General features: G+C 32.9%; 1 protein-coding gene across 1 annotated transcript; it reads left to right on the top strand.

Annotated features, from left to right (window-relative positions):
• Positions 1-2222: 2222 nt before the first annotated feature.
• LOC149561543 (uncharacterized) lies at positions 2223-3593 on the top strand. Its single transcript, XM_089823800.1, has 3 exons — positions 2223-2378; positions 3010-3154; positions 3381-3593. Exons 1-3 carry the CDS (start codon positions 2327-2329, stop codon positions 3427-3429), a joined length of 246 nt encoding a protein of 81 aa, XP_089679926.1. The 5' UTR covers positions 2223-2326; the 3' UTR covers positions 3430-3593.
• Positions 3594-26511: the final 22918 nt, after the last annotated feature.

Here is a 26511-nt window from a genome sequence, read left to right on the forward strand (position 1 = left end):
CCAAGGTGAACAAAGGAAAGTTAATGTCTACCGAGCTCACAAGGTCAACAAAGGAAGATCATTGCTAACCGAGTTCACTCGGTCTCCAAAGGATTTTTGCAGAGTTTGTAGTGTTTACCGAGCTTCACTTGTTTAACACTAGAAAACCATGTTGGAGTAGTGGTTACCGAGCTGGGTCGGCCAACAAAGGATTTTATTGTTTTAATATTAAGTTCAATTGTTCCATGCAGCCTACTGATGTAATGATTTTTTAGTTATTATAACCTATATTTAAGCCGACTTGATAATCTGAAAGGTATATATATAGATGTTCAAGTTGTGAATTGGTGTGAGAATGAATATATGGATAAGGATGGAATAAGCGAATTGAGCATTTTCTGATGAAGGATTAGATATCCTAGAGGAGATGCAAAGTTGTATTCGATCAGCTAGGATCTAGTAAAAGCAGAACATGGATTTGTAATCAGCAAAAGATAAGTTGCATATCATTCAAGTCATCTCATTGTTGCTTTCTAACCATAGTAACAGTGAATCTAGAATCTCTTAACAGAGTTGGTTTAACAGCCATTTTGTAAATCCTCTAACAAGGTGGCAGTTCAATTGAATTTTTCTCAAGACCTCTAACCAGGCCACTCCTAACAGGGTGATTAAATCCTCTAACAAGGTCACACCTAACAGTGTGTTTTGTAACCTTTAACAGGATTGGCTCCTAACAGGGCTCACTTCAGAAGAGTGAAAATTGGTGACTAGTTACTTGGTGGTTTTTCCCATATTGGGTTTCCATGTTAAATCTGGTGTCTCTTTGTTCATTTATTTTAATCTTTGCAAGCATGTTAATGAATATGAATGCTAGATAATCAATAATTAATTAATCTACCGAGTTACAGTATTCTTGCACTGTTTGCTAAGTATCAATAGTATGTAAAGACATCTAAGAGATTTATTTTGGAATTGGTTTTTGTGGTAACTGGTTCACCCCTCCCCTCTCAGTTACTTCATCTATATTTCCAACACTACATACCATGACTTCCTTTCTTCTAATCTTGAAAAGACTAAATTTGTTGTGTTTTTTGATAGCTACTACTTATGCCCACAAACACCAATCCAACAACTTAATAAAATGAAATTTGAAATCAAATATGGTAGAACTCAAATCAAAAACTCAAATTCCCCTGCATTCCCCTACCCGAGCTAAACAAAATTTTGTAAAATAGACACAAAGGGGAAGGGGGAAGTGATAAAGGCACATCCTACAACTTATTCTAAAGTGGAAGGGCTTCTTGTTGCATCTCTAGGTACCATTGCTCACAATAACAACATGAATCAAAATCTATAGACACTAATGAATTGGTAGTTTGAATCAATATCAAGATAGAACACAGTAACAATAACTCCTCATTTTGAAGCTCATAGATTGACCATTCTTTGCCCTCTTTTCATTTGAAGACACATGGGTTCTAGAAAAACAACTACTTTTTCATATGAAATGACACATAAAAAACCCATGCATGATATCACCAAAACAACTAATAAAATGAATATTTTTTAGAGGCAAATGAAAACAAAAAAACATTGGGGATGTTGCCAATAGCTAACCAAAAAATAGAAATAAACATGAAAAATATGATTTATGCAGTGTTACATCAACATATTTTTTATGAAAACTTAATTAAGATTAAAAGATGGGATAATTAAACAACAAACTAAAATGTATATTTTATTATTTAAAACACTTTTTTTTTTGGATATGCTACTCTCTATACAAAATATAGTTTGAACAAATTTTAAAAAAAATGAAAAATACAATAAATTATAACAAAAAACCAAAAAAAAAAGTTACATTTATTCTTTATAATATACATATAAAAATGTTTTATAAAATAAACGAATCTGAAAAGAAAACAAATTCAACTTTCTTTACTCCCAATACAATTTACATGATAATCAACAGGCCCCACCTTTTTTTGACCTTTCGGAGAGGTGCCATTTAAAAACAATGAAAAAGCTTGACAGATGACGTCCAGAATAGAGAAAAGATTGACGTCGAGAATAGATAAAAGAGGGGGGGTTCGGGAATAAGGTAAAAGTAAAGCAATGTTGAAAACGTGTTACAACTCTGGAATCTCATTCTCTTATAATTCCAAATAAAATTAAGAAATTTGAAATTTTCTTAGAAACTTGCCCTGCTTCTGCAAAAGAAAAAACCCTTCTATAATGACGAACGCTAGAGATGGCATTTCCATAGCAATCAGTCAATTCATTTCATCGGAGAAGACGCGCATTATTATTTGCAGATCTCGTTCCTTGTTTGTTCAGCTCAGAGAGAATGAGTTATAACAATCAGCAACAAGCCCCTGTTGGAGTTCCACTTCCACAAGGTATTCTTCGTTCTCATTTTTAGAGATTTTTTAATGTTCAATCTTTTCCATTGTCAGACATTTGGGTTATTTTCTAAACATTCATTTAATTCAATTCAGAAGCTTTTAAAACTTTATCTTAATGATTGATTCATAAAATATTTCATTTACAGTGATTAGCTTGTAGATAAGATTATGCTTGTATTATTATAGTTATCTAATAGTTTGAATCACATTGCGTGATCAATTATTAGGATGGAATTTGAATGTGCTGAGTAAGATATGAAATCTTTTAGAGATATCAGATTTCCACAATCTATTATAGTTACAGTGATTAGTTTCTGAATTAAGTTATCTTTACATTTTTTTACATAACTTTTCAAATCACATTTCATGATCTATCATCAAGATGAAAGAAAGTTGCATCACTTGCTCTCTTCCATTCTAGTAAAGGTTCACAGAATGTAATTCGAAACTTTAATGTTAAATTTTTTTTTTAAAAAATCAGAAACTAATCGATATAATTATAATGAATTGCGGAATCCTGATATCTGTAAAAAAAATCATATCATAGTCAGCCAATACTGAAAAATGAATATATAATTTTTCAATCTTAAACAGTTTCATAATTTGTTTTTATAAATGCAAACAGGGTATCCTCCAGCTGGTTATCCACAGGCTTATCCACCTCCACAACAAGGTTATCCTCCTGCTGGGTACCCACAGGAGGGTTACCCTCCACAGGGAGGACCCCTGCCTGAGACTAAATCAAGAGGGGGTGACTTTTGGAAAGAACGGTCAGTTTTCTGATTTATTTTCATCTTATCTTTATAAGTAATTTCAAATCTATAAGAACTGGATTGAATCTCGTTGTTAATTGAGCAATTTTAATGAATCTCCCATCTGAACATCGGCTTCTTATGAGAAATAGATCATTGCAGGAATGATTGGATTGGGAATTATCTTATTGTTTTATATTTCATGTAGATCTAACTAATTGTTTTCTGTGTTGTTTTAATGCAGCTGTGCTGCCCTCTGCTGCTGTTGTGTGTTGGAAGAATGCTGCATTTGAGTTGGAATATAAATAAGCAAAAGATTTAGTGGATCTGTTAAAATGGGAGGATTTATTTTGTATCATCTCCATCAAATTTCATTGTTTGTACAACTTAGTTTTCCGACTCATTTGTAGCCATGATCATTTTATTGCATTGAATTTGCTTCGGTTGGGTTTGACTATCTAGTGGAGTATGATTGTCAAATATATTTTTATTAAAAAAATTTGTATTGCCTCTTTGTGATAAATTTAGTAGTAATATCATTTCATGGTAGAGAAGTACCTCCAAAAATGGCATTTTAGGGAAGAGTATGTACCTATAACTTGCTTTCATACTAGGGTTCTCACACACACTCTGACTTTAAAGCTAGCCCTTTATATCTTATCTTATGTGCCATTAGTACAAAGAAGTGAGTGAGGCAATTGGGCATTGAAAAGATTGTAGGGTTATCCAACATGTGTCATCACATTTGTACGCCTTATCCACCTTGACAGTTGCAAAGAGGGTCATCATTAGATGTTGGGTGTTAGATGGAAGAGATATACATCTAAAAATGGCATATGGGATAATTCCACAAGATTTTCACCGCTAGGTAGTTAGTCTTGGCGCACACTCTTTGAATTTATATATGAACGAGGATGGGTGACAATACAACACTTAGTGGTGCATGCTCTTTGAATTAAAGTTATGGACAAGGATGGGTGACAACACACCACTTGGTGGCACATGTTCTTTGAATTAATGTTATAGAGGAGGATAGGTGACAACCAAACTCTTGGTGGTGCATGCTCTTTGAATTTAAGTTATGGACGAGGGTGGGTGACAACACAACACTTGGTGCCGCATGCTTTCTGAATTTAAGTTATGGATGCGGACGGTGACAACATAACACTTGGTACGAAAGCAAGTTGTAGATGTACTCCTCCCTAAAAGACCATTTTTAGAGGTACTTCTCTACCATACCTGTTGTGTACATTTTGCATAGTCATTTTTGGCTTTTACCTTGAATTAAATATAGTTATATTGAGTGCACATGATATGTATATATAACCACTATTAACATATTAAATCCTAAAATAATTCCCTGGAATCATGTTGATGGTAGATATGACAGAGAAATCTTAAGAGCCCCTATTTAAGCAATTCTAGCAAAGACAGTAAATGAATCAGAGTCCAATGGCAACACGTCAGCATAGACACATGACTCAAAATTCACTCTTTGTATGGCTTTGGTTGTTGTACCTATCCATATTTGTTTAATGCATTGAATCGGCTTCCATTCTAGGATTGTTGGACTTCCATTATCTAGTGCTAATATTCAACTCATTAGTAAATATTTAATGGCATTCTCCTTCCCTACAAACTATTAATAAAATGAATCATAACATAAGTAGTCATGATCTGAAAGACACATATTGCACCTTTTCTTTTAGAATAAAGAAAATAATAACAGTTAAATTATTCCAATGATAGCAGCTAAACAATTGAACATTGTATAACTAGTATAGGTTAACATTTTACTAATAAACAACTTGGCTTATACAAACAGTAAAACTTTAACTTTCAATTAGACACATCATATAAGTTGGTGATATATATACTATCTGTGAAAAATAAATCACAACTCTTTAAAGTTTCCCTCAGCATAGCAAGACGTTGAGTAACAATTTTCTAAACATACAATGATGTCGAGTGACAGGCAATAGGTACTGAGTGAATGCAACACATGAAGGAGCCGAGTAACTTGGCACTAAGGGCAACTTGGCACTATGTACGTCAAGTGTGCTCGGCAGTAAGGGATACTGAGTGAGCTCGACAATAACAACAGAAATAGAACCCAGTCAAAGACTAGACCAAGTGAGCAATATAACAAACTACCATTAAAACTCAAAGAAGATAACTTTAAAACTTGCAAGTATGGAAATCTTGAATGCAAAGCATGTAGAGTTAAATAGGATGAGAATAGAATGCCAAGTATGCCTACTTGCTTGCTTGCTTATATTCTATTCAACAAAACTATTACAAAATCTAGGAGCATTAAACAAACCCTAAAAGCTTCAAACTAGTAAAAATTTAGACTTTAAACTTACAACTCTAATGGTTGCATACAACAATGCATGGAGCAATCACTGCTTTATAGGTCAAATCAAAACAAACTTACAAAATGACAAAAGAGTCCAACACATGCAACTATAATCCCGAGACTGAACCTTCTTTCTGTAATTTGAACTCTAACTTGATCTGCTGATTGATTTCCTTCTTTGCTCTGTACTCTTGCACTTCTTTGCTTTGCAAATGATCCAATCTCTTTACTGATTGAAATGGATCAGATTCATTCCTCTTGTTTCTTTGCAAAAATGGTTTCCCTCTCTTTTCAAATTTGAACTCACCTACCTGTATTCAATATATTTGACTGTTTTGCAGGCCATCAGAGTGGTAGGTGAGCATTTGGCTCCAGAGGAAAACAACCTACTTCATTAAATTTTTGATACTCCACCTTTGTCTCAAGCCAAACAAACAAAGATCACTCCTAATCCAAATCAACTACACCAATACATTTTCTTAGGTGTACCAAAATTCCAATGCTTAAAGACTTAGTGAATATGTCTACTAGCTACTACTTAGACTTGCAAAATTCCATCTTGATATCACCATTCTCCACCAACTCTTTGATGAAGTGATATCTGATCTCTATATGCTTGCTTTTCCCATGGAAGACTAGATTCTTAGACAGTGCAATCGAGGAGATGTTGTCACAAAAGATTGTGGTTCCATCCTCTTGCCTTTCATTCAAATCTGTCAAGTTCTTCCTTAACCAAATAGCTCGACATGCTATTGCATTCACTGCTATGTATTCAACCTCTACTATAGCTTGAGCAACAATAGGTTGCTTCTTAGATTTCCATGAAATTGCACCTAATCCCATATGGAACATGTATCAGAAAGTGCTCTTCCTATCGGGTAAGTACACCAAGTTGTGGTGCCAAAAAGATGACACCCATTTTTTTTTCTAACTTTCAATAGCATGTACGTGCTATAGTGTGTATGTGCTTTTAAAAACCAAAGGAACTTTGTGAATATTTAGTGTTAATCAAGTTCACTTGGTTAACATAGGAAAATCATTTCTGAGTTAGTGTCTATGGAGAAGGGTCAGTTAACAAAGGATTTTCTTGTTTTAACATATTAAGTTCAATTGATTTTTTTATTGGTTCTAACTGATTGAGGAGATGAATATTAACTATTCTAAGTTGTATTCAAGCTGACTTGACAATGTCTAAGATATAAATATAAGGTCAAGTTAAGAATTGAATGTATGCAAGTAATAAAAGATTTGAAGATGCTTAGAAGAAGCAAATTAGAAGGATAAGAAAGATATCCTTGTTGAGCTGTAAAGATACACTTGATCATAAAGGATCAAGTATATAAGCTAGAATTGAGATCTATAATCAACAATTCAGTTGCATCAGAAATTAGGTCATCTCATTATTTCTATCTAACCATTGTAGTAGTAATTTAAATCTCTTAACAAAGTTGTCTTAGTAGCTATTTGTAAATCCTCTAATAAGGTGGAATTTCTATATTGAAGTGTTTAAAGACTTCTAACAAGACCACTCCTAACAGGGTGATTAAATTCTCTAACAAGGTCACACCTAACAATGTGTTTTGTAACCTTTAATAGAGTTGGCTCCTAACAAGGCTCACTTTAGAAGAGTTAAAATCAGTAACTAGTTACAATTGTTGGTTTTTCCCAAATTGGGTTTCCACGTTAAATCTTGGTGTCACTTGTGTTCATGCTATTTCTTTCATGTGTATGCAACTAAGTTAAGTAAGGTTAATCACTAATAATATCTTATGATTTACATGTTAAGCATTTTCTGAATTATTGTTGCTATTTAAGTGTTTGCTAAGTTACAACATTTACTAGTATAAATTGAGTGCCTGTGTATTAACTGAGCATTAGTAATTTTAGCAAGTTTTATGTTATGTATTGAAATCTAAGAGATTTAGGATTTATTTTAGTGGTAACTGATTCACCCTCCCCTCTCAGTTACTCCTCTTATATTTCGTACAATCAGTATCAAGTCTTATTGGTGCTTGCAAAGAAGGACCTAAGCTAAAGATTAAGATATCTTATAGGAGAGGGATTCCCATGCTAAACAAAGATAACTTCCAAGCATGGTAGGAACTTATGAAGTTTCACTTGGAAACCATTAGTGATTCAACTCTTAACTATGTTGAGTTTGATGAGGTCAAAGGATGTGCTACTGCTCATGACATGTGGACCAAACTGAAGGATATCTATGGAGGTGATGATAATGTAAAAAGAGCCAAGGCGGAAATCTTGAGAGGCTAGTTTGATTAGATGAAAATGAGAGAAGATGAAAATATTGCAAAATATGTTGAGAGAATTAAAGCCAATGTTAGTGCTATCAAAGCCTCTGAAGGAACAACTAAAGATGTAACAGTGGTAAGCAAGGTACTTATAACCCTTCTTCTTATCTATGCAATCAGAGTGTCTATTATTCAAGAGATGAGATGTGATCCAAATAACAAGATAACTGTGGATGCTCTATTTGGGAGATTGACTAAATTTGAACTAGATAATTATGATAATTCTACTCCTAGTTCTAAAAATATTGAGTCTGCATTTGAAGCCAAGGTATCACTTAAGAAGAAAGCTAAAAGATCTAAAAGAAAACAATCTAAAAGTGAAGAGGAAGATAGTTCTGACAATGATCTTGAAGCCATTGAAGCATTTCTTGTAAGAAGGTATCCCAAAGACAAAGGAAAGTATAAAGGCAAAATCCCTCTAATCTATTTCTCTTGTAAAGAAGTTGGACACATTGCTGCAAGGTGCCCAAATAGAGAAGACAAAGATGAAAAGGACAACAAGTACAAAGTCAAGAAGGATTTAAAGAACTTCAAGGACTACAAGGACAAAGGTAAGAAATATTTTTTTTATGGATAAGGACTCATATAGTAGTGAAGATGATGAAATGGTTTATATTGTTGTAAACAATGGATTTGATGATGAAGGGATAAAATGGCACTTATCTCTATCATGTTACGAAAAATGATACATGGATTATTGACAGTGGATGCTCACATCATATGACTAGTGACAAAACAAATTTTAAACATTTGGAACATTATGATGGTGGAAGTGTGAGATTTGGAAACAATGAACCATGTTGCGTAAAGGGAAAGGGTTGTATCTCACTAGCCAATGAACTTAGATGTGATAATGCTTATTGGGTTGAAGGACTAAAACATAATCTACTAAGTGTGGCATAGTTGAATAACATTGGATTCAAGGTAGAATTCATGAATGGAAAGGCCAAGTTGCTGGATGCAAAAGGAAATGTGGTTGGGTCTGGCAAACAAACAAAAGGTAACCTATTTTACCTAGATCTTATTGAACATTCATGTTTTATTGCTCAAATAGAAGAAAGCTAGTTGTGGCATAAAATGTTATGTCATGTGAACTTTGATAATCTAATCAAGGTAATCAAGAAGAAAAGAGTAAGAGGTATTCCTAGTCTAGAAAACATGATATGGGCTGCAAAAAGTTTCAAATTGGTAAGATGGGTAAGACAAGTTTCAAAAGCAAGGACTATCATTCTGAATAAGTATTGGAGCTAGTTCATATAGACTTATGTGAACCTATTGGAATAGAGAGTTACAATGGAGATACGTATTTTATTCTTTTTGTTGATAATTATTCTAGAATGATGACTATAATGTATTTAAGAGAAAAGTCTAAAGCATTTCAAAAATTTAAGTGGTATCTGGCAAGAGTAGAGAAAGAAACTAGAAAGAATCTAAATTTTTTGAGATTAGATAGAGGTGGTGAATTCATTTCCAATGAGTTCAATGAACTCTACATTGAAAGAGGAATTAATAGACAAGTATCAGCCCCTAGTACATCACAACAGAATGTTATAACTAAAAGAAGGAACATATCCATCATGGATTGTGCAAGAACATTAATGATAGAAAAGAGTGTTGCAATCAAATACTAGAATGAAGCAATCAATACTGCAATGCATACCTTGAACAAAGTACAGTTGAAGAAAGACTCAAATCAAATTTTTTATGAACTATGGTATGGCTACAAACCTAATGTAATTTACTTGAAAGTATTTGGTAGCAAATGTTATATCTTAAAGGAATCTAGGAAAGGTAAATTTGATGTCAAAGGTGATGAAGGCATATTCCTAAGATACTCCTATAGAAGCAAAGCATATAAATTTTTAAATTTCTCAATCATTATCATAAAAACTACACATGCAAGAATTAATGAGTTTGCAAAAAAGAGTGAAGAAGAAAGCAACAAAAAACCTAAGGATTAAAGAAAGTTTGTCTACTATGAACCTGATACTATGCTAAATCAAATTGGAAGTCAACAGACTTCACCTCCCAAGTCCAAAAATCTCCAAAAGCTACTGAGTTGCAACCAATGCAACTTGAGTCACAATATGAAGGACCCAAGTCACAATCTAAAGCTACCAAGCTATTGCTAGAGCAAACCGAGTCTGATGGAACCAAGTCATAGACAATGGGACCTAACCTTGATATAGAAGATCATGGCGAGGTTAGTGGAACAAATTCTAAATCCAAGGTACCTGTGTTAGAAAGATATCTCAAAAGGTGCCATACACTTGATTAGATCATTGGAGACAAGTCAGATGGAACAATGACAAGAAAAAATTTGAAAGGTACATGTTTGCTTGGTGAATTTGAAAGTAGATTAGTGAAAGATGCTTTGGATAATGAAAGTTAGATTGAAGCTATGAATGAAGAAATAGAGTAGATACAGAGAAATGAGACTTGAACTCTTACTCCTAGACCGAAGGATAAAAATGTAATTAGCACAAAGTGGGTTTTCAGAAATAAGTCGAATGAAGATGGAGAAGTTTCCAGAAATAAAGCTAGGTTAGTATGCAAAGGTTATTCTCAAGAAGAACGTATTGATTATGGTGAATCTTTTTCTCCTATTGCTAAATTAGAGGGCGTTGGAACTTTACTTGCTTGTGCTACACATAAAGGATTTAAAGTTTATCAAATGCATGTAAAATCTGCATTCTTGAATGGAAGAAGAAGTTTACATAGAACAACCTGAAGGTTTTGTGGATCCTAGAAAAAAGAATATGGTCTATAAATTGCACAAAGAATTGTATGGTCTCAAGAAAGCTCCCAGAGCTTGGTATGAAAGACTTCATAACAACTTGATAAAAATTGGTTTACAAAGAACAAATGATAACAACAACCTGTAAATCAAAGAAGGACTAGACAAGAAGATTGTGTTGAATGAAATCTTTGTGGATGACACTTTATTTATAGGAAATGATGACTTGTGAAAGACATTATCAAAAGAAATGAGTAAATAATTTGAGATATCTATGTTTGGAGAGATAAAATTCTTTTTTGGATTGTAGATCCAATAGAAGAAAGATGGTATCTATATTACTCAATCCAAATATATCAAGGCTATACTAAAAAAGTTTGGAATGGAAGATTCAAGACCAGCTGGAACATCTATGTCTACTAGACATAAGCTTTCCAAAAATGATGATTCAAAAGAGATAGATGAAACCACATATAGATCAATGATTGGAAAATTGCAATATGTAGTGCACACAAGGCCTGATATTGCATTAGTAGTTGGTATGGTGGCAAGATTCTCAACAAATCCCAAAGAAAATCGCATGATGACAATCAAGATAATCATGAGGTATCTAAAGGGTATTGAAGACTATGGATTATGGTACAAGAAAGGAGACAATCTAGATTTGAAAGCCTTCATAGATTTTGATTGGGTAGCAAACATTGATGATAGAAAGAGCACTAGTGGTGGACCATTATTTCTTGGTAAAAGACTAGTGTTTCAGACAAGTAAGAAACATAACTATATTTCTTAGTCCATAGTAGAGGCAAAATATGTGGCAGCAGTAGTTAATTGTTCCAATGTTGTTTGGTTCAAACAATATTTGGTAGGTATGAAGATAGAAATAAAGGAGCTAGTGGTTATATTTTGTGATAACACTAGTGCAATTAATATATCAAAGAATCCTATGATGCATACCAAAACCAAACACATTGCTATAAAATATCACTTTTTGAGAGAACTGGTACAAGATAAAGAGGTAAGATTGGAATATTTGAATACTAAAGAGAAAATTGTAGACATATTCACTAAGTCATTACCTAAAGATGCATTTTTGTATCTAAGAGGTAAGTTAGGGGTCATTCCCCTATCTGAAAATTCACTAAATGAAGTTTAGTGATGCATCAACCAAAGCATGTTGAAGATCAGTTAGTTGATGTAGTACTGAAAATGGCACATTGCATATGAATCAGTACATAAGGTACACTGATATTATCTAAATATTGTCTTTGGCATGAGATGTCAAAGAGGGGGAGTTTGCTATCATATCATAGAAATTTTCTAAAGAGGGATAGTATAGATTTCACAAAAATTTTATTTGAAGATATCATAGAAAGAAGATGAACTTGGTCTAATAACAAAGAAGGAGAGTTTTCTAATAGAGGAAGAAACTGAAGGCAGAGGGAATTCACACTGATAGACGAAGTTCTCATGGATGAGAATCAGAATGAAACTAAGGATATGTTTCTTACTTTATTCTTGCTCTAAAATTATTATTGTATTATGACATGTGTGTTGTCCTCAAAGCCAAAGAGGGAGATTGTTGAAAATAATTGGTTAATTTTGTATTATCTTTGATGTTACACAAAATATCATATCTTTACCAGTTAGTATATGTCGAGCTCACTTGGTCATTGAGATAGTTTAATGTGGCTACCGAGCATTCTAGAGTTTTCCAAGTTTAGAAGACAGTGTCTTCCGAGTTCCTTCAGGTGATAAAAGAGAAGATCACAGAAGTTGAGTATTAACTGAGCTCACTTAGTTACCAAAGGAACTTAATGAATATGTAGTGTTAACTGAGTTCACTTAGTTAACACAAGAAAATCATTTTTGATTTAGTGTCTATCAAGCAAGGTCAACTAATGAAGGATTTTCTTGTTTTAACATATTGAGTTCAATTGATTTATTTGTTGGTTCTAGGTGACTGAGGAGATGAATATTAAGTATTATAAGTTGTGTTCAAGCTGACTTGACAATGTGTAAGATATAAATATAAGGTCAAGTTGAGAATTGAATGTGTGCTATTAATAGAATATTTGAAGATGCTTAGAAGAAGCGGATTAAGGATAAGCATAATATCCTTGTTGAGATGCAAAGATGCATTCAATCAGAAAGGATCAAATATACAAACTAGAATTGAGATCTGTAATCAGCAATTTAGTTGCATCAGAAATCAGGTCATCTCATTGTTACTCTCTAACCATTGTAGCGATGATCTAAATCTCTTAACAGAATTGGTTTAATAGCTATTTGTAAATCCTCTAACAAGGTGACATTTCTAGATTGAAGTGCCTAAAGACCTCTAACAAGGCCACTCCTAATAGGGTGATAAAATCCTTTAAAAAGGTCACACATAACAATGTATTTTGTAACCTTTAACAGGGTTGGCTCCTACCAAGGCTCACTTCAGAAGAGTCAAACTCAGTAACTAGTTGCAATTGGTGGTTTTTCCCAAATTGGGTTTCCACGTTAAATCTTAGTGTCACTTGTGTTCATGCTATTTCTTTCATGTGTATGCAACTAAATTAAGTATGGTTAAACATTGATAATATCTTAATATTTACATGTTGAGCATTTGTCAAGTTACTATTTCTATTTCAGTGTTTGTCGAGTTTCAACATTTACTAGTGTAAATAGAGTGCCCGTGCATTAACCAAGCATCAATAATTTCAGTGAAGTTTATGCTATGTATTGACATCTAAGGGATCTAAGATTTATTTTAGTGGTAATTGATTCACCCCTCCTATCTTAGTTCCCCCTCTTATATTTTCAATAGATATTTTTTGTTGTTGTTGGAGTTCTCTCAAGATTTGTGCAACAACCTAGACCAACTCATTGGTTGGTTGCTAAAAGAATTCTTCAATATCTACAAGGTAATCAATACTTTGGGCTGAAATACTTTACGACAAAAGAGTTTCCTTTGCTTGGCTATTCTAATTAAGATTGTGCAGGTGACTCAATAGATGAGAAATATACAAATGGTTATTTAATGCATCTTGGGTCTGTTGTAATCTCTTGGAAATCTAAATAACAATTAGTCCCAACTGTCTCTTCTTTTGAAGTTGAATATATGGTAGCCTTTGAAGCAAGTTGGGAAATCTAATGACTTAGAGGGATTCTTGAAGATTTGCAGATACCACAGGTTTCATCAACACCACTCTTTGCTATCAAAATGGCTAAAAATCCAGTATTTCATGATCGCACAAAACACATCAACATAAAGTTTCATTTGATTCAGCATCATGTAAAAGATGGCAATATTCACTTCAAATATTCTCCCACTCCAAATTAGCCAATAGATATTTTTACCAAGGCATTGGGTAGAGAAACATTTGAGAAGTTTACAGGAATGTTTGGTTTAATCCCTTTAGATTAAGGGGGGATGTTAATCACTAATCTTCATAGTTTCTAAGTAATGAATATTAGAAATTAGGTTTTTTTAAATATTAGTTTAGGTTTGCTATTAGTTTTCTGCTTTGGGATTTTTGTATAACATTCATCACTATTATTGTCATCTATTTATAAATTTGCTTTCATGTTCTGCAATAGACAATTGAATTCAAGGGAAATAATAAATACATTCTAGTTTCTAATTATTTCTATTTTTTCAAATCTTGGGCCAACAAATAAAATGATATTTGGTAATCAAATATAGTAGAACTCAAATAAAAAAACTCAAGTTCTCCTACATTCTCCTACATGAACTAAATAAAATTTTGTAAAATAGAAACAAAGGGAAAGGGGGAAGTGATAAAGTCGCAGCCTACAGCCTCCTCTAAAGTGGAAGGGCTTCTTCTTGTATTTGCAGGTTACCATTCTTCACAATGACAGTTAAAAAAAATCTATAGGCAATAGTGAATTGATAGTTTGAATCAAGATCAATGGCTCCTCATTTTGAGGCTCGTAGATCTAACCCTTATTTGCCCCCTCTTTTTATTTGAAGGCACGTGGATGTAGAAAAATAACCTATCAAAAACTCATGCATGATATCACAAAAACAACTTCGAAAATGAATATTTTTAAAAAGAAAAAGGAAAAAAACATTGGGGATGTTGCCAATAGCCAACCAAAAAATAGAAATAAATATGAAAATATGTTTTAATAGAAAAATTTATATAAACTATTGATTAAATCCTCTCTACATGATTTCTGTAAACTAAATTAATTGAAAAAAAATGATGTGAAAACACAAACCTCAAAGATGGAGACAAAAAAATTAGCAAGCAAACAAACAAACAAAACAACAATGTGCAATGTCATATCAACATGTCTTTAGAGAAAACTTATTAAAGATTAAAAAATAAGATAATGTCTAGACAACAAACTAAAACATATATCTTATAACTTGGGAGAACTTTTTTGTGGAAGCACTGTCCTATATTCAATATACACCTTTGAACTAATAAAAAAAAATGAAAAGTACAATAAAAAGTTATTTGTTAACTTTTTTTTATGATCGATACAATTTTAAAACAATGAAAAAGCTCAAAAGAAAACATCGAGAAGAGAGAACAGAATGGTTGATATTCTGACACAATGTTGAAAATGCGTAAATGTTGAAAATGCATAAATTGGTTGATATTCTGATGACACACCCAATGCCAAAGTCTAAGTTGATCTATAACAACTCTGGAATCCCATTTTCTTATAATTCCAAGTAAAACTGGCCAATTGGCCACATGAGAATTAAGGAATTTGAAATTTTCTTAGAAACTTCCCCTGCTTCTCCAAAAAAAAAAACCTTATATCATGACAAACACTAGAGATGACATTTCCATAGAATTCAATCTAATCATTTCATCGGAGAAGACTCACATTATTATTTGCAGATCTTGTTCCTTGTTTGTTTAGTTTAGGGAGGATGAGTTATAACAATCAACAACAAGCCCGTTGTTGGAGTTCCTCTTCCACAAGGTACTCCCCATTCTCATTTTTAGAGTTTTTTTATGTTCGATCTCTTCCATTGAAAGTCATTTGGGTAATTTTCAAAATGTTAGATTTATTTGATAAGATTTAATTGAATTTAAAGCTTTTAAAACTTTATCTTAATGATTGATTCATAAAAGATTTCATTTATAATGATTAGTTTGTTAGATTGTATTTGTATTTTTATTGTTATCTAATAGTTTGAATCACATTTAGTGATTTATTATTAGGATGGAACTAAGCATGATATGAAATCTTTTAGAGATGTTAGATTTCTACAATTTATTATAATTACAGTCATTAGCTTTTGAATTAAATTATGTTTGCATTTTTAGCGTAATTTTCAAATCACATTAGTGATCCATCATCATAATAAAAAAGTGTTGCTATCTCTTGCTCTCTTTGATCCTAATGAAAGATCAAAGAATGGAATTGGAAACATTGATATAAAAAATATAAATACAATTTAATTCAAAAACTAATCAATATAATTATAATGAATTGCAGAGATCTAATATATCTTAAAAAATAAAATTGTATCATACTCGCCCATACAGAAAAACGAATATATAATTTTTCAATCTTAATAGTTTTATGATTTGTTTTTATAAATGTAAATAGGGTACCCTCGAGCTAGTTATCCATAGGCTTATCCCCCTCCACAACAAGGTTATCCTCCTGTAGTTGGGTACCCACAGGAGGTTTACCCTTCACAGGGAGGATCCCCACCTGAGACTAAATCAAAAGGGGATGGCTTTTGGAAGGGATGGTCAGTTTTCTGATTCATTTTCATGTTATCTTTATAAGTAATTTCAAATCTATAAGGATTGGATTAAATCTCATTGTTAATTAAGCAATTTTAATCCATCTCCTATCTGAACATCTGCTGCTTGCGATAAAGAAATCATTAAAGGAATGATTGGATTGCTTTATATGTCATGTGGGTCTGACTAATTATTTTCTATTTTATTTTAATGCAGTTGTGTTGCCCTCTACTGCTATTGTGTGTTGGAAGAATGCTGCTTTTGAGTTGGAATATAAACTTGCAAAAGGTTTAGTGGGTCTACTAAGATGGGATGACTGATTTTTTATTATCCCACTCAAATTTTGAATTTTGTATAACTTTTCTTTTGGTTTATTTGTACCATGATCATTTATTATATTGAATTTGTTGTGCACTTCCATGATCATTAAAATTTTCATTTTATTGTAATGAAATTTTATTCAAGTACTCTTTTCTATGTTGTTTAGATGTAGTTGTATTGTTGTGTGCTAGAAGAATGATGATTTTGAGTTGGAATATAAAATCACAAAAGATTTAGCGAGTTTGTTAAAATGGGATGATTGAGTTTTTATCATCTCCATCAAATTTCATTCTTTGTACAACTTAGCTTTCTGGCTCATTTGTAGCCATGATCATTTTATTGTATTGAATTTACTTCTCTTGGTTTTTATTATATCAATCTTATTTCGCTTGGTTTTGACTATCTAGTGAAGTATGATTAGCATATATACTTTTTATTTAAAAAAATATTGCTTTGCCTCTTTGTGATAAATGTTGTAGTAATACCACTTTCACAAGGACAGGTAGAGAAGTACCTCCAAAATTGGTTTTTTTTAGGGAAGAGCACACCTACAACTTGCTTTCGTACAAGGGCTCTCATAGACACTCTGACTTTAAAGCTACCCCTTTGCAAAGTGAGTGAAGGCTACTAGGCATTGAAAATATTGCAGGCTTTTAGATATTGGAATCTTCAGAAGTCCACATTTACAAACATGTGCCATCACATTTGTATGCCTTATCCAACTTAACAGTCACACAAAGTCATTATCAAATGTTGGGTGTTAGATGGAAGAGATTACATCTAAAAATAGCACATGGGAAATTATTTATGGACTAAGTGATAGCACAACGCTTGGTGGCACATGCTCTCTGATTTTTTTATGGACTAGGATGGGTGACAACACAACACTTGGTGGTACATGCTCTCTGGATTTAAGTTATGGACGAGGATGGGTGACAACACAACACTTGGTGAATTTATGTTATGGACGAGGGTGGATTATGTCACAACACTTGGTGATCCAAGTGTTGTGATGTCACCTATCCTGGTCCACAACTTAAATTGAGAGAGCATGTGCTAAAATTACCTAGATCTAGGTGAAAATCCTATGGAGTTCCCCATATGCCATTTTTTGATGCACATCTCTTCCATCTAACTCCCAACATATAATGATGACTCATTGTGTGACCATCAAGTTGGATAAGTTGTACAATATGTAAAAGCTTGCAATCTTTTCAATGTGCAATTGCCTTCACTCACTTCACTATACTGATGGCATGTGAGATAAGATATAAATGGATAGCTTTAAAGTAAAGTGTGTGTGAGAGCCCATGTGCAAAAGCAAGTTGTAGGTATAGTCTTCCCTAAAAGGCCATTTTTGGAGGTACTTCTCTACCATACCTATTATGTACTCTTTGTATAAAGAAATCACATGTTTCTAAATGTGCACTTCTAAAGATTTCAATATCTAAAAGTCTGCAACCTTGATAAGTAGGAGATAATTTCCATAGCAAGTCAAATAGTGATATTGCTATTAGGATTTAACTGTGTGATTTTGAGTCAAACTCATTGACCCATGTTTCATGAGTAGTGATTCAACATGAATCCATCTCTCTCAAGAATAAATGGAGCACTTAGCACTCAATAGATCTAGGTGATGCTCACAGGGGTGAAGCATCGGGACTTCCCAAGAGGTCACCCATCCCAGTACTACTCCAGCCCGAGCATGCTTAACTATGAAGTTTCCGCCATGGTTAAACCTAAAGCTTGCAACACCATTTGCAAAACCTTCACCAAGTGTTGTGCCTTATGAACCATTCATTAGAAAGCCCCTTAAGCTCATCAATTGATAAGTATGAGATAATTTCCACAACAAGTCAAATTGTGATATTGCTCTTAGCATTTAACTATGTAATTTTGAGTCAAACTCATTGAACCATGTTTCATGAGTAGTGATTCAACATGAATCCATCTCTCATGAGAATAAATGGAACACTTAGCACTCATTGGATTCATGTTAAATCACTACTCATTAAGCATGGGTCAATGAGTTTGAATCAAAATCACATAGTTAAATCCTGATAGCAATATCACAATCTGCAACCTTTTCAATGTCTTGTCACCTTCACTTGCTTCACTATACTTATGGAACATGAGATAGATATAAAGGGATAGCTTTAAATTCAATGTGCATGTGAGATCCCTAGTACGAAAGCAAGTTGTAGGTGTACTCTTCCCTAAGAGACCATTTTTGGAGATATTTAAATTTGATCTATCTTTCATTTATTGAGACACTACACTAATATTCAGCTCGTAAATATAAAATGGCATTCTCCTTCCATACAAGCTATTAATAAAATGTATCATAACTTAAGTAGTCATTATCTAAAAGACACATATTGCACCATTTTTCTAGAATAAAGAAAATAAGAATAGTTAATATTGTGATTGAATAATAATCTAATTATAATAATAACAATTGAAGATTATATAACTATTATAGGTTAACATTTTGCTAATAATAGTAGCTTATTCAAATAGAAAAACACTTTCAAAAATCATAGTATAGAACTAATGCACATGATCATTCGAATCCCCATTTCCATCATATTTGTCATATTGGGGGATCTCATTTTTTCTAGGAAAATCTTTCATGTCAGCACTCTTATCAAAAGGATTAGGACAAACTAAATCAAGTGAAAAAGAACTCTTGGGTGCCAATATTTGCTTTAGTTGTTTCTTCAATTGGTCAATTTCTTCTTTCATAGAGGGATCATGGTTTTGAATCTTTTTGTCTACATTAAAGTTGTAAGGGACCTTGGCACCCTTATTGATTAAATGTTGAAAGCATGCATCTTTTTTTTGGTCCATATATGCTTCCATATATTGCTAAAAATGTGGGTCTCGTTTCATAGCCATGAAATCATAAGAATTGTTGTCAAAGTTTGAGCTACCATCTCCATATTGTGAACCATGATGAGCTTGTTATGAAGGTTGTCTTGAAACTCTAGGAGGTGTTGGTCTCCTATAATAATCATATCTTGAATCTCTCCTTCCTCTAGGACTAGGAGATGATGAAGGTGTTCTTGAGTGTCTTCCACTTTGTGGAGTCTTAGGAGGCATGGATGGAGGAGAGTTGTTTCCACTACCAATGTGCACATTGTTGAATTTACTGTCAAGTCGCAGAGCCATAAGAAGGTCTTGTACTTTTTGTTAGGCTTTCCTTTCTATCTCAATCATAGCTTGCCTTTCTTGATTCTTATCTTGTTCTTCTAGAAGGGGTTTTCTCTCACGCTCAAGTACTTTGAGTTTGCCATTCACATAACCTAAAGGTTTCATGAGTAGTGTACATGGTCTTGACTGTGTAAATTGGTTACCAGTAAATGTTGCATTCACACAAGTGCTAGAAGAATCACTAATTTGATCATCATATTGGGATTTCTCTTCTTCATAGGTATAATGCTTACCTTTCTCAGCCCTTTGGTGTGCATCCAAATATTTATCCTCAATATGGGTAAGGTTTTTCTATTTTCACAAGCGAGATCACCACTCAAAAGGTCAACATAGTATTCACCGATTCGATTCTTCTTTTGTGGGGCCATTGTAAAATCCATATCAATATCCAAATGAGGTGATGTTAAGGGTTTAATCAACTCAATATGGTTATTACTAGGGTCAAACAAAGCTTCTAGAATATTCTTAAGTGATTCAAAAAACATAGGTTCTTTTCCCTTAAATCTTTGATGAGTTTGAACTAAAGGTAATTGTTTAAAGATGACTTGTTGTCACTTTCCTTGATCTACTTGATATCTTGGTGTAATAAGCATGAAAGAAAAGGTACTAGGTGATAGGATAACCCTAAGAAATGTTGGTACCAAACTAGGATAGTAAAAGCACTCACTTGTCCAAAAGAGATGTGATAAGATAGAATTTTGCAATAGGCACAAACCAACACTGTCACAGAGGTGCCCACAACTTTGGGTGAATATCCTAGCACATATGGACCAGGAGGATGATTTACCCAAATTATAAATAATTAAAATTGATTTTTTATGAAAGTGGATGAACAATAGATTACTAAGACTCTCCAAGCATAATATCAAACAATCTAAAGGTATATCTTTCTCAACAAGGATGGTCTATAACTCACCAACTCCAAACAAGGTTACTTGTAAAATCAAAGATCACTAATTCAAGGGGTCAAAGCACAATAACCCAAGGTGCAAACAAGCTTCTAACAATGGGGTAAGTAGCCTAATCTGAACTAGATCAACTTAGGAAGACTAGAAATAATAGGATAGCAAAGCAGTTTGATCATAAAGTCTAGACTCGGGAACTTAGATTTTACTAGTTTTAAATATCGAACCAAGTGTGATAAATTTTGAATCATGAACTAGACACGTAAGACAACAATCAAGAATTTTAAGCAAACATATTCAAAAAATGAGCAAGGGACAAAGCAACCTTACACATAAACAAGAATAGTGTCATAGTATCAGTCTAATACCTAGAAATCACCACTATGAATGTTCTCAAAATATTTTCCAATCACGCACATGGTCCTAGAAAATAAAATTTGACAGCACTATGGTTCTCAGTAATATTCAACTTTGTATTTTTTTCAATCTAGAGTGGGTGAAATCCAATCCCGACACACTAGGGTTTTGACATATTCTGAGAATTTAATCAATCAAAGATACTAAGGAGATTTGAAAACCCAAAAAAAGACTACACCCATGAGGATTTTTCCCATAAGGACATTTATATAGTGGTTACTACTACCACATCAAAAGTGGCTATTAGCACTTGAAGTTCCATCCACATAGTTGAACCAATAAAGGGAATGTCCACTATGGTTAACCCTCTCTAATCAAAGAAGACTCACAAAGTTGTACCACATGGGGACTTGGTTTGGATTCAAGGGTTCTAAGTTTTTGATGTGCCTAAAAGGGAACAGGGCATACTCCTCTAGCCTCTTCACCTTACCCAAACATAGTAAACAAGATTCTTTGACATGCTAATTCAAAATCACCTCACCAAATTTTTGGAAAAGCTAACAAAAAACACCATCAATCTCAAAAGAGAAAGTACTAATAGATGTTGAGGAAAAACCCAAGAAAAATAGTGAGATAATAACAAATATCCTTCCCTACCTATAAGGGGATTTATCATTGAGAAGAGTTTCACATGTAAGGCAAGTGAATGAAGCACATTCCCTCGAGAACTCCACAAATAGTGTTCATAGGGCCTAATTCTATGTGAAACACATATGCATGAAAGTAAATCTAGATCCAATTATAGAGCACTAAATGAAGTGTGAATCTATGGAAGCATATAAAACCACTCAAGTCAAACACATGAGAGGGTTCATTTCATTTCCAAATCCAAATGTTATATAGATCCAAAAAAATACCTGGTAATCCTTACAACACATCTTTTATTTGTTGTACCTTTTGTTTATGCTTGAACTATCACTCACAACAAATAGAGCAACAAGCAAAACAAACAAACACAAGATATGCAATATATATCCAACTTATGCAAAACTAGGGTTAGATCTAAAAATCTAATTTTTAAGAGTAATAATAACTAGCAAATAACCCAAATGAAAGCTCACATCATGCATTGATCCATCTGAAAATTAAGTGCAAGCTATTCATTAAATGTCCTTTTTTAAATATTAATTTTTGACCTAATCAACAAGATTGGACCTATATGATATAAATTCAGATCCAAAACCCTAAATACAAAAAAGAAACCCCCTGTGAAGAATCATAAAGCTTTCCAAAAATATTAGAATTTTGAAAAGATCTTTTCATTTGTACCCTAGGGAGCCATTTTGTCAAAATAGACCAGTTTTTGTAAATTGAATTATTGAGCCTTAATATGATCTATAAAATCAAAATACAAAAAACCAACCCTATTTCCAATTTGAAGACCTTTTTAAAAATGTAGACTTTTCTAAAAAATTCATTAATTTGTGCCCTAAAATAAATATTCATGAAAAATCAAGAAAAAACTATAAAAACTTGAAAATACATCAAAAAATTTAAAAATTTCACAGAAGCTTGTTTGATATGTGGCAAACCTAAAAAAAAAACTAGACTAAAACACCAAGACATTTGGGAGATATGATCAAATTTTTAAGATCTAGTGTTTTTTTGTCTCGAAACAAATCCACATAAGAGGGTTAGCTCCAAAAATATCTAAAACCAACAAGTAAAGGTGTGTTGCCCAATGGTGGATGCCAAAAATATGTGCTAAAATGTTGACACACTTCTATGAGTCATTATATCCAAGATTGCTCAAGAATGAGGTCTCAAATGGTGGCTCATAGCTCTCTATTCATAGAGTGCAAGAGTTTGTAATAGAGGCCCTCAGTTTGACCTAATTTGTGCCCATGCAAGTACACCACGAAACAAGAGATTCAAGGATAAAAATATGAAGTAAATGAAGATGCAAGCTAATATAAATGATAACAATGCAAAGCAATGCAAAAAAGGAAATTTAATTTATAAAAGGAAATAACAATGCAATATTAATCTATGAAAACAAATATGATTCTAAGATAATATGAAAATGTAAGGATGAAACCTCATGATGGAAGCCATGGATGCAAGAGAGGATAAGACAAGAAGAGAGAAGTTGCAATGAAGCTCCAATATCCAAACCCTAAGGCTCAAACTCCTCCAAAATCGCTCTCTTAACTTGTAGCATAACAATACTATAGCAACAAGTTATTTTCTCTATATCTCTCTCTATATTTCCTTTATGTCTCTCTATATATCTTTCTCTATGTCTGTCTATATGAAAATAAGGAGAGGGCTCCTTATAAAGGAAAATGTGGAGGTGGGAGGCTTCACACAACCAATATGGGATAATAGAGTTTGATCCATGTGAGACAAAATTCCACCAATGAGAAAAGAGGAGTGCTTGAGAAGAAAGTGGAAAGAGGAAAAAGAGGAATCCCACATAGAGATATTTGCATTTAAGTGTAGAGAAAGTATTTATTTATTTTTATTTAATTTATTTCATTTTTTCAACACAAAGATATATTTAAGTGGGGATTTTATTTAATTAAAAGGGAGAAGCTCTTTTAACTAAATAAAAAATATTTAATTAAATTAAAAGAGGGGTTTTTCTCTTAATTAATTAAATGTAGATTAATTATTCAATTAAAAGAGAGGCTTTCTTTTAATTAAATAAGACTTAGGATAAAATGATCAAACCTTAGGAAATATTAAAATAATAAAATTAATTACAATTTAATTAAAGAAATTGATTTGAATTGATTTAATAAAATATTGCAAAACATTGATTTAAGAAATTTGATAAATTGAATAATGGGGGCCCATAGTCTAGGCGACCATTTTAGGGTGCATACAGTATGCAAGCTTGTCAAATCTCTATATGGTTTGAAACAAGCACCCCGTGCTTAGAAGGAAATACTTAAAGAGCATCTCTTGAAGTTGATTCTAAGCATTTTGAATTTTATAATACAACACTTTTGTTAGAAACATTGATAACATTATTATCTATCTTGTTTTTTATGTGGATGATTTATTTATCACAAGTAGCGATGAGAATTATATTCAAGATCTAAAAGAACAATTGAAGAAGGGATTTGATATGATTGATTTGGATCATCTTCATTACTATTTAGGTATTGAGATGGTTCAAAAACTTCATTCTATTTTTATTACCCAGCAAAAATATATTGGTGATCTTTTGCATAAGTTTGGCATGGCTGATAGCAAGCCCCTTAATACTCTTATGGAGCAAAATATCAAACTCAAATTTGATGACTACTCAACATTGGATAATGCAACTATATATAGGAAACTTGCTAGTATTTTGATCTATGCTACAACTACTCATCCAGATATTTCTTTTGTTGTTGGATTTCTCTCAAGATTTATGCAACAACCTAGACAAGCTCATTGGTTCATTGTTAAAAGAATTCTTCAATATCTACAAGGTACTCAACACTATGGTCTAAAATACTATAAGACAAAAGAGTTTTCTTTTCTTGGCTATTCTAATTTAGATTATTCAGGTGACTCAACATATGACAAATCTACAAATAGTTATTTAATGCATCTTGGGTCTATTGTAATCTCTTAGAAATCTAAACAACAATTAGTCCTAGCCATCTCTTCTTCTGAAGCTGAATATATGGAAGCCTTTGAAGCAACTTGGGAAATATTATGGCTTAGAAGGATTCTTGAAGACTTGCAGATACCACATGTTTCATCAATACCACTCTTGATTGATAATCAATCTTCTATCAAATGGCTAGAAATCTAGTATTTCATTATCACATAAAATACATAGACATAAAGTTTCATTTGATTTAACATCATTGAAAAGATGGCAATATACACCTCAAATATTGTCCCACTCTAGATCACCCAACATATATTTTTACCAAGGCACTGGATAGAGAAACATTTGAGAAGTTTATAGGAATGCTTGGTTTAACCCCTTCAGACTAAGGGGGGATGGTAATCACTAATCTTCATAGTTTCTAAGTACTAAATATTAGAAATTAGGTTTTTTAAAAAATATTTGTTTAGGTTTGTTATTATTTTTCTATTTTGGGAGTTTTGTATAACAGTTCATAACTATTATTTTCGTCTATTTTATAAATTTTCTTTCATGTTTTGCAACAAACAATTGAATTAAAGGGAAATAATAAATACATTCTAGTTTCTAATTATTTCTATTTTTTCAAATCTTAGGCCAACAAATAAAATGGTATTTAGTAATCAAATATAATAGAACTCAAATAAAAAACTAGTGTAACACAGGGACGCATCCCCCCCAAAAAAAAATAGGTCACCTTGGAGATGGAGACATCCCCAGGATGGGGGGATGGCATCTTAGCATTTTGGATGATGCCACTTAGAGTGCCACCATTGCTAGAGATAGTGAGATGTCTCTGAGAAGGTGAGAAGTCTCTAAGTGTGGAGGTGTGAGGTAACACCAAGGAGACTCCTTCATTGTGGGGGACACCAAGGAGTCTCCTTCATTGTGGTGGGATGCCAAGGAGTCTCCACAGGGCTAGTTGGTGTTCCCTTTTTGGCTCTTGATCTTGGAGAGACTGATAGTTCCAGTGGTGATGAGTTTCAACTTCCAGCCTCCAGAGGATGATCATTGATCATTGATTTGATTTGGCATTTTGATTTGGACTCTTGGAGACTTGTAATTTTTTTTGCATTATATACTTATTTTGATATCATGATTCATGGCACATTATACTTATTGTATCATCTTTATGTCATGACTCATATGATCATTGATTACTATTAGATAGTAGAATCTAGATACTCATATTATTGATCTGAAGATTAATATATAGACTAACATTTATTATTTTCTAATGTTCAATGTTCAATGTTTAAGTTTTTTACATCTTTGTATCTTATATATTGTATAATTGTAGTACATCTTTTCATAACTAGCATTTTAAGTACCATATGTATAGTATATACACCCCTCTTTCCCCTACCTCTTGCACCACTGTCCCCAAATCAAGGCCCCTATGTTCCTCCATCCCCCCATCTCCTAAGGCAGTGTAACTATGTAAAAAATTCAAGTTCTCCTATATTCTCCTACATGAACTAAATAAAATCTTGTAAAATAGAAACAAAGGGAAAGGGGGAAGTGATAAAGTAGCAGCCTACAACCTTCTCTAAAGTCGAAGGGCTTCTTGTTGTATCTACAGGTACCATTCTTCATAATAACAATAGAAAACAAAATCTATAGACAATAGTGAATTGGTAGTTTGAATCAAGATCAGTGGCTCCTCATTTTGAGGCTTGTAGATCTAACCCTTATTTACCCCCTTTTTTTATTTGAAGGAATGTGGATATAGAAAAATAACTTGTCAAAAAATCATGCATGAGATCACAAAAATAACTACTAAAATGAATATTTTT

Source organism: Cupressus sempervirens, chromosome 4 (genome assembly GCF_028749045.1).
Source record: "Cupressus sempervirens isolate cs-2001-9-10 chromosome 4, ASM2874904v1, whole genome shotgun sequence".
In the NCBI taxonomy this organism is placed as follows: Eukaryota; Viridiplantae; Streptophyta; class Pinopsida; order Cupressales; family Cupressaceae; genus Cupressus; species Cupressus sempervirens.

What these genes read in the sequence shown, in the direction of transcription:
- LOC149561543 (XM_089823800.1), top strand. Translation starts at nt 2,327, where the DNA reads ATGAGTTATAACAATCAGCAACAAGCCCCTGTTGGAGTTCCACTTCCA. An exon ending in TGGAGTTCCACTTCCACAAG is followed by an intron (nt 2,379 to 3,009) that starts GTATTCTTCGTT and finishes AAATGCAAACAG; the next exon opens with GGTATCCTCCAGCTGGTTAT. An exon ending in GGTGACTTTTGGAAAGAACG is followed by an intron (nt 3,155 to 3,380) that starts GTCAGTTTTCTG and finishes GTTTTAATGCAG; the next exon opens with CTGTGCTGCCCTCTGCTGCT.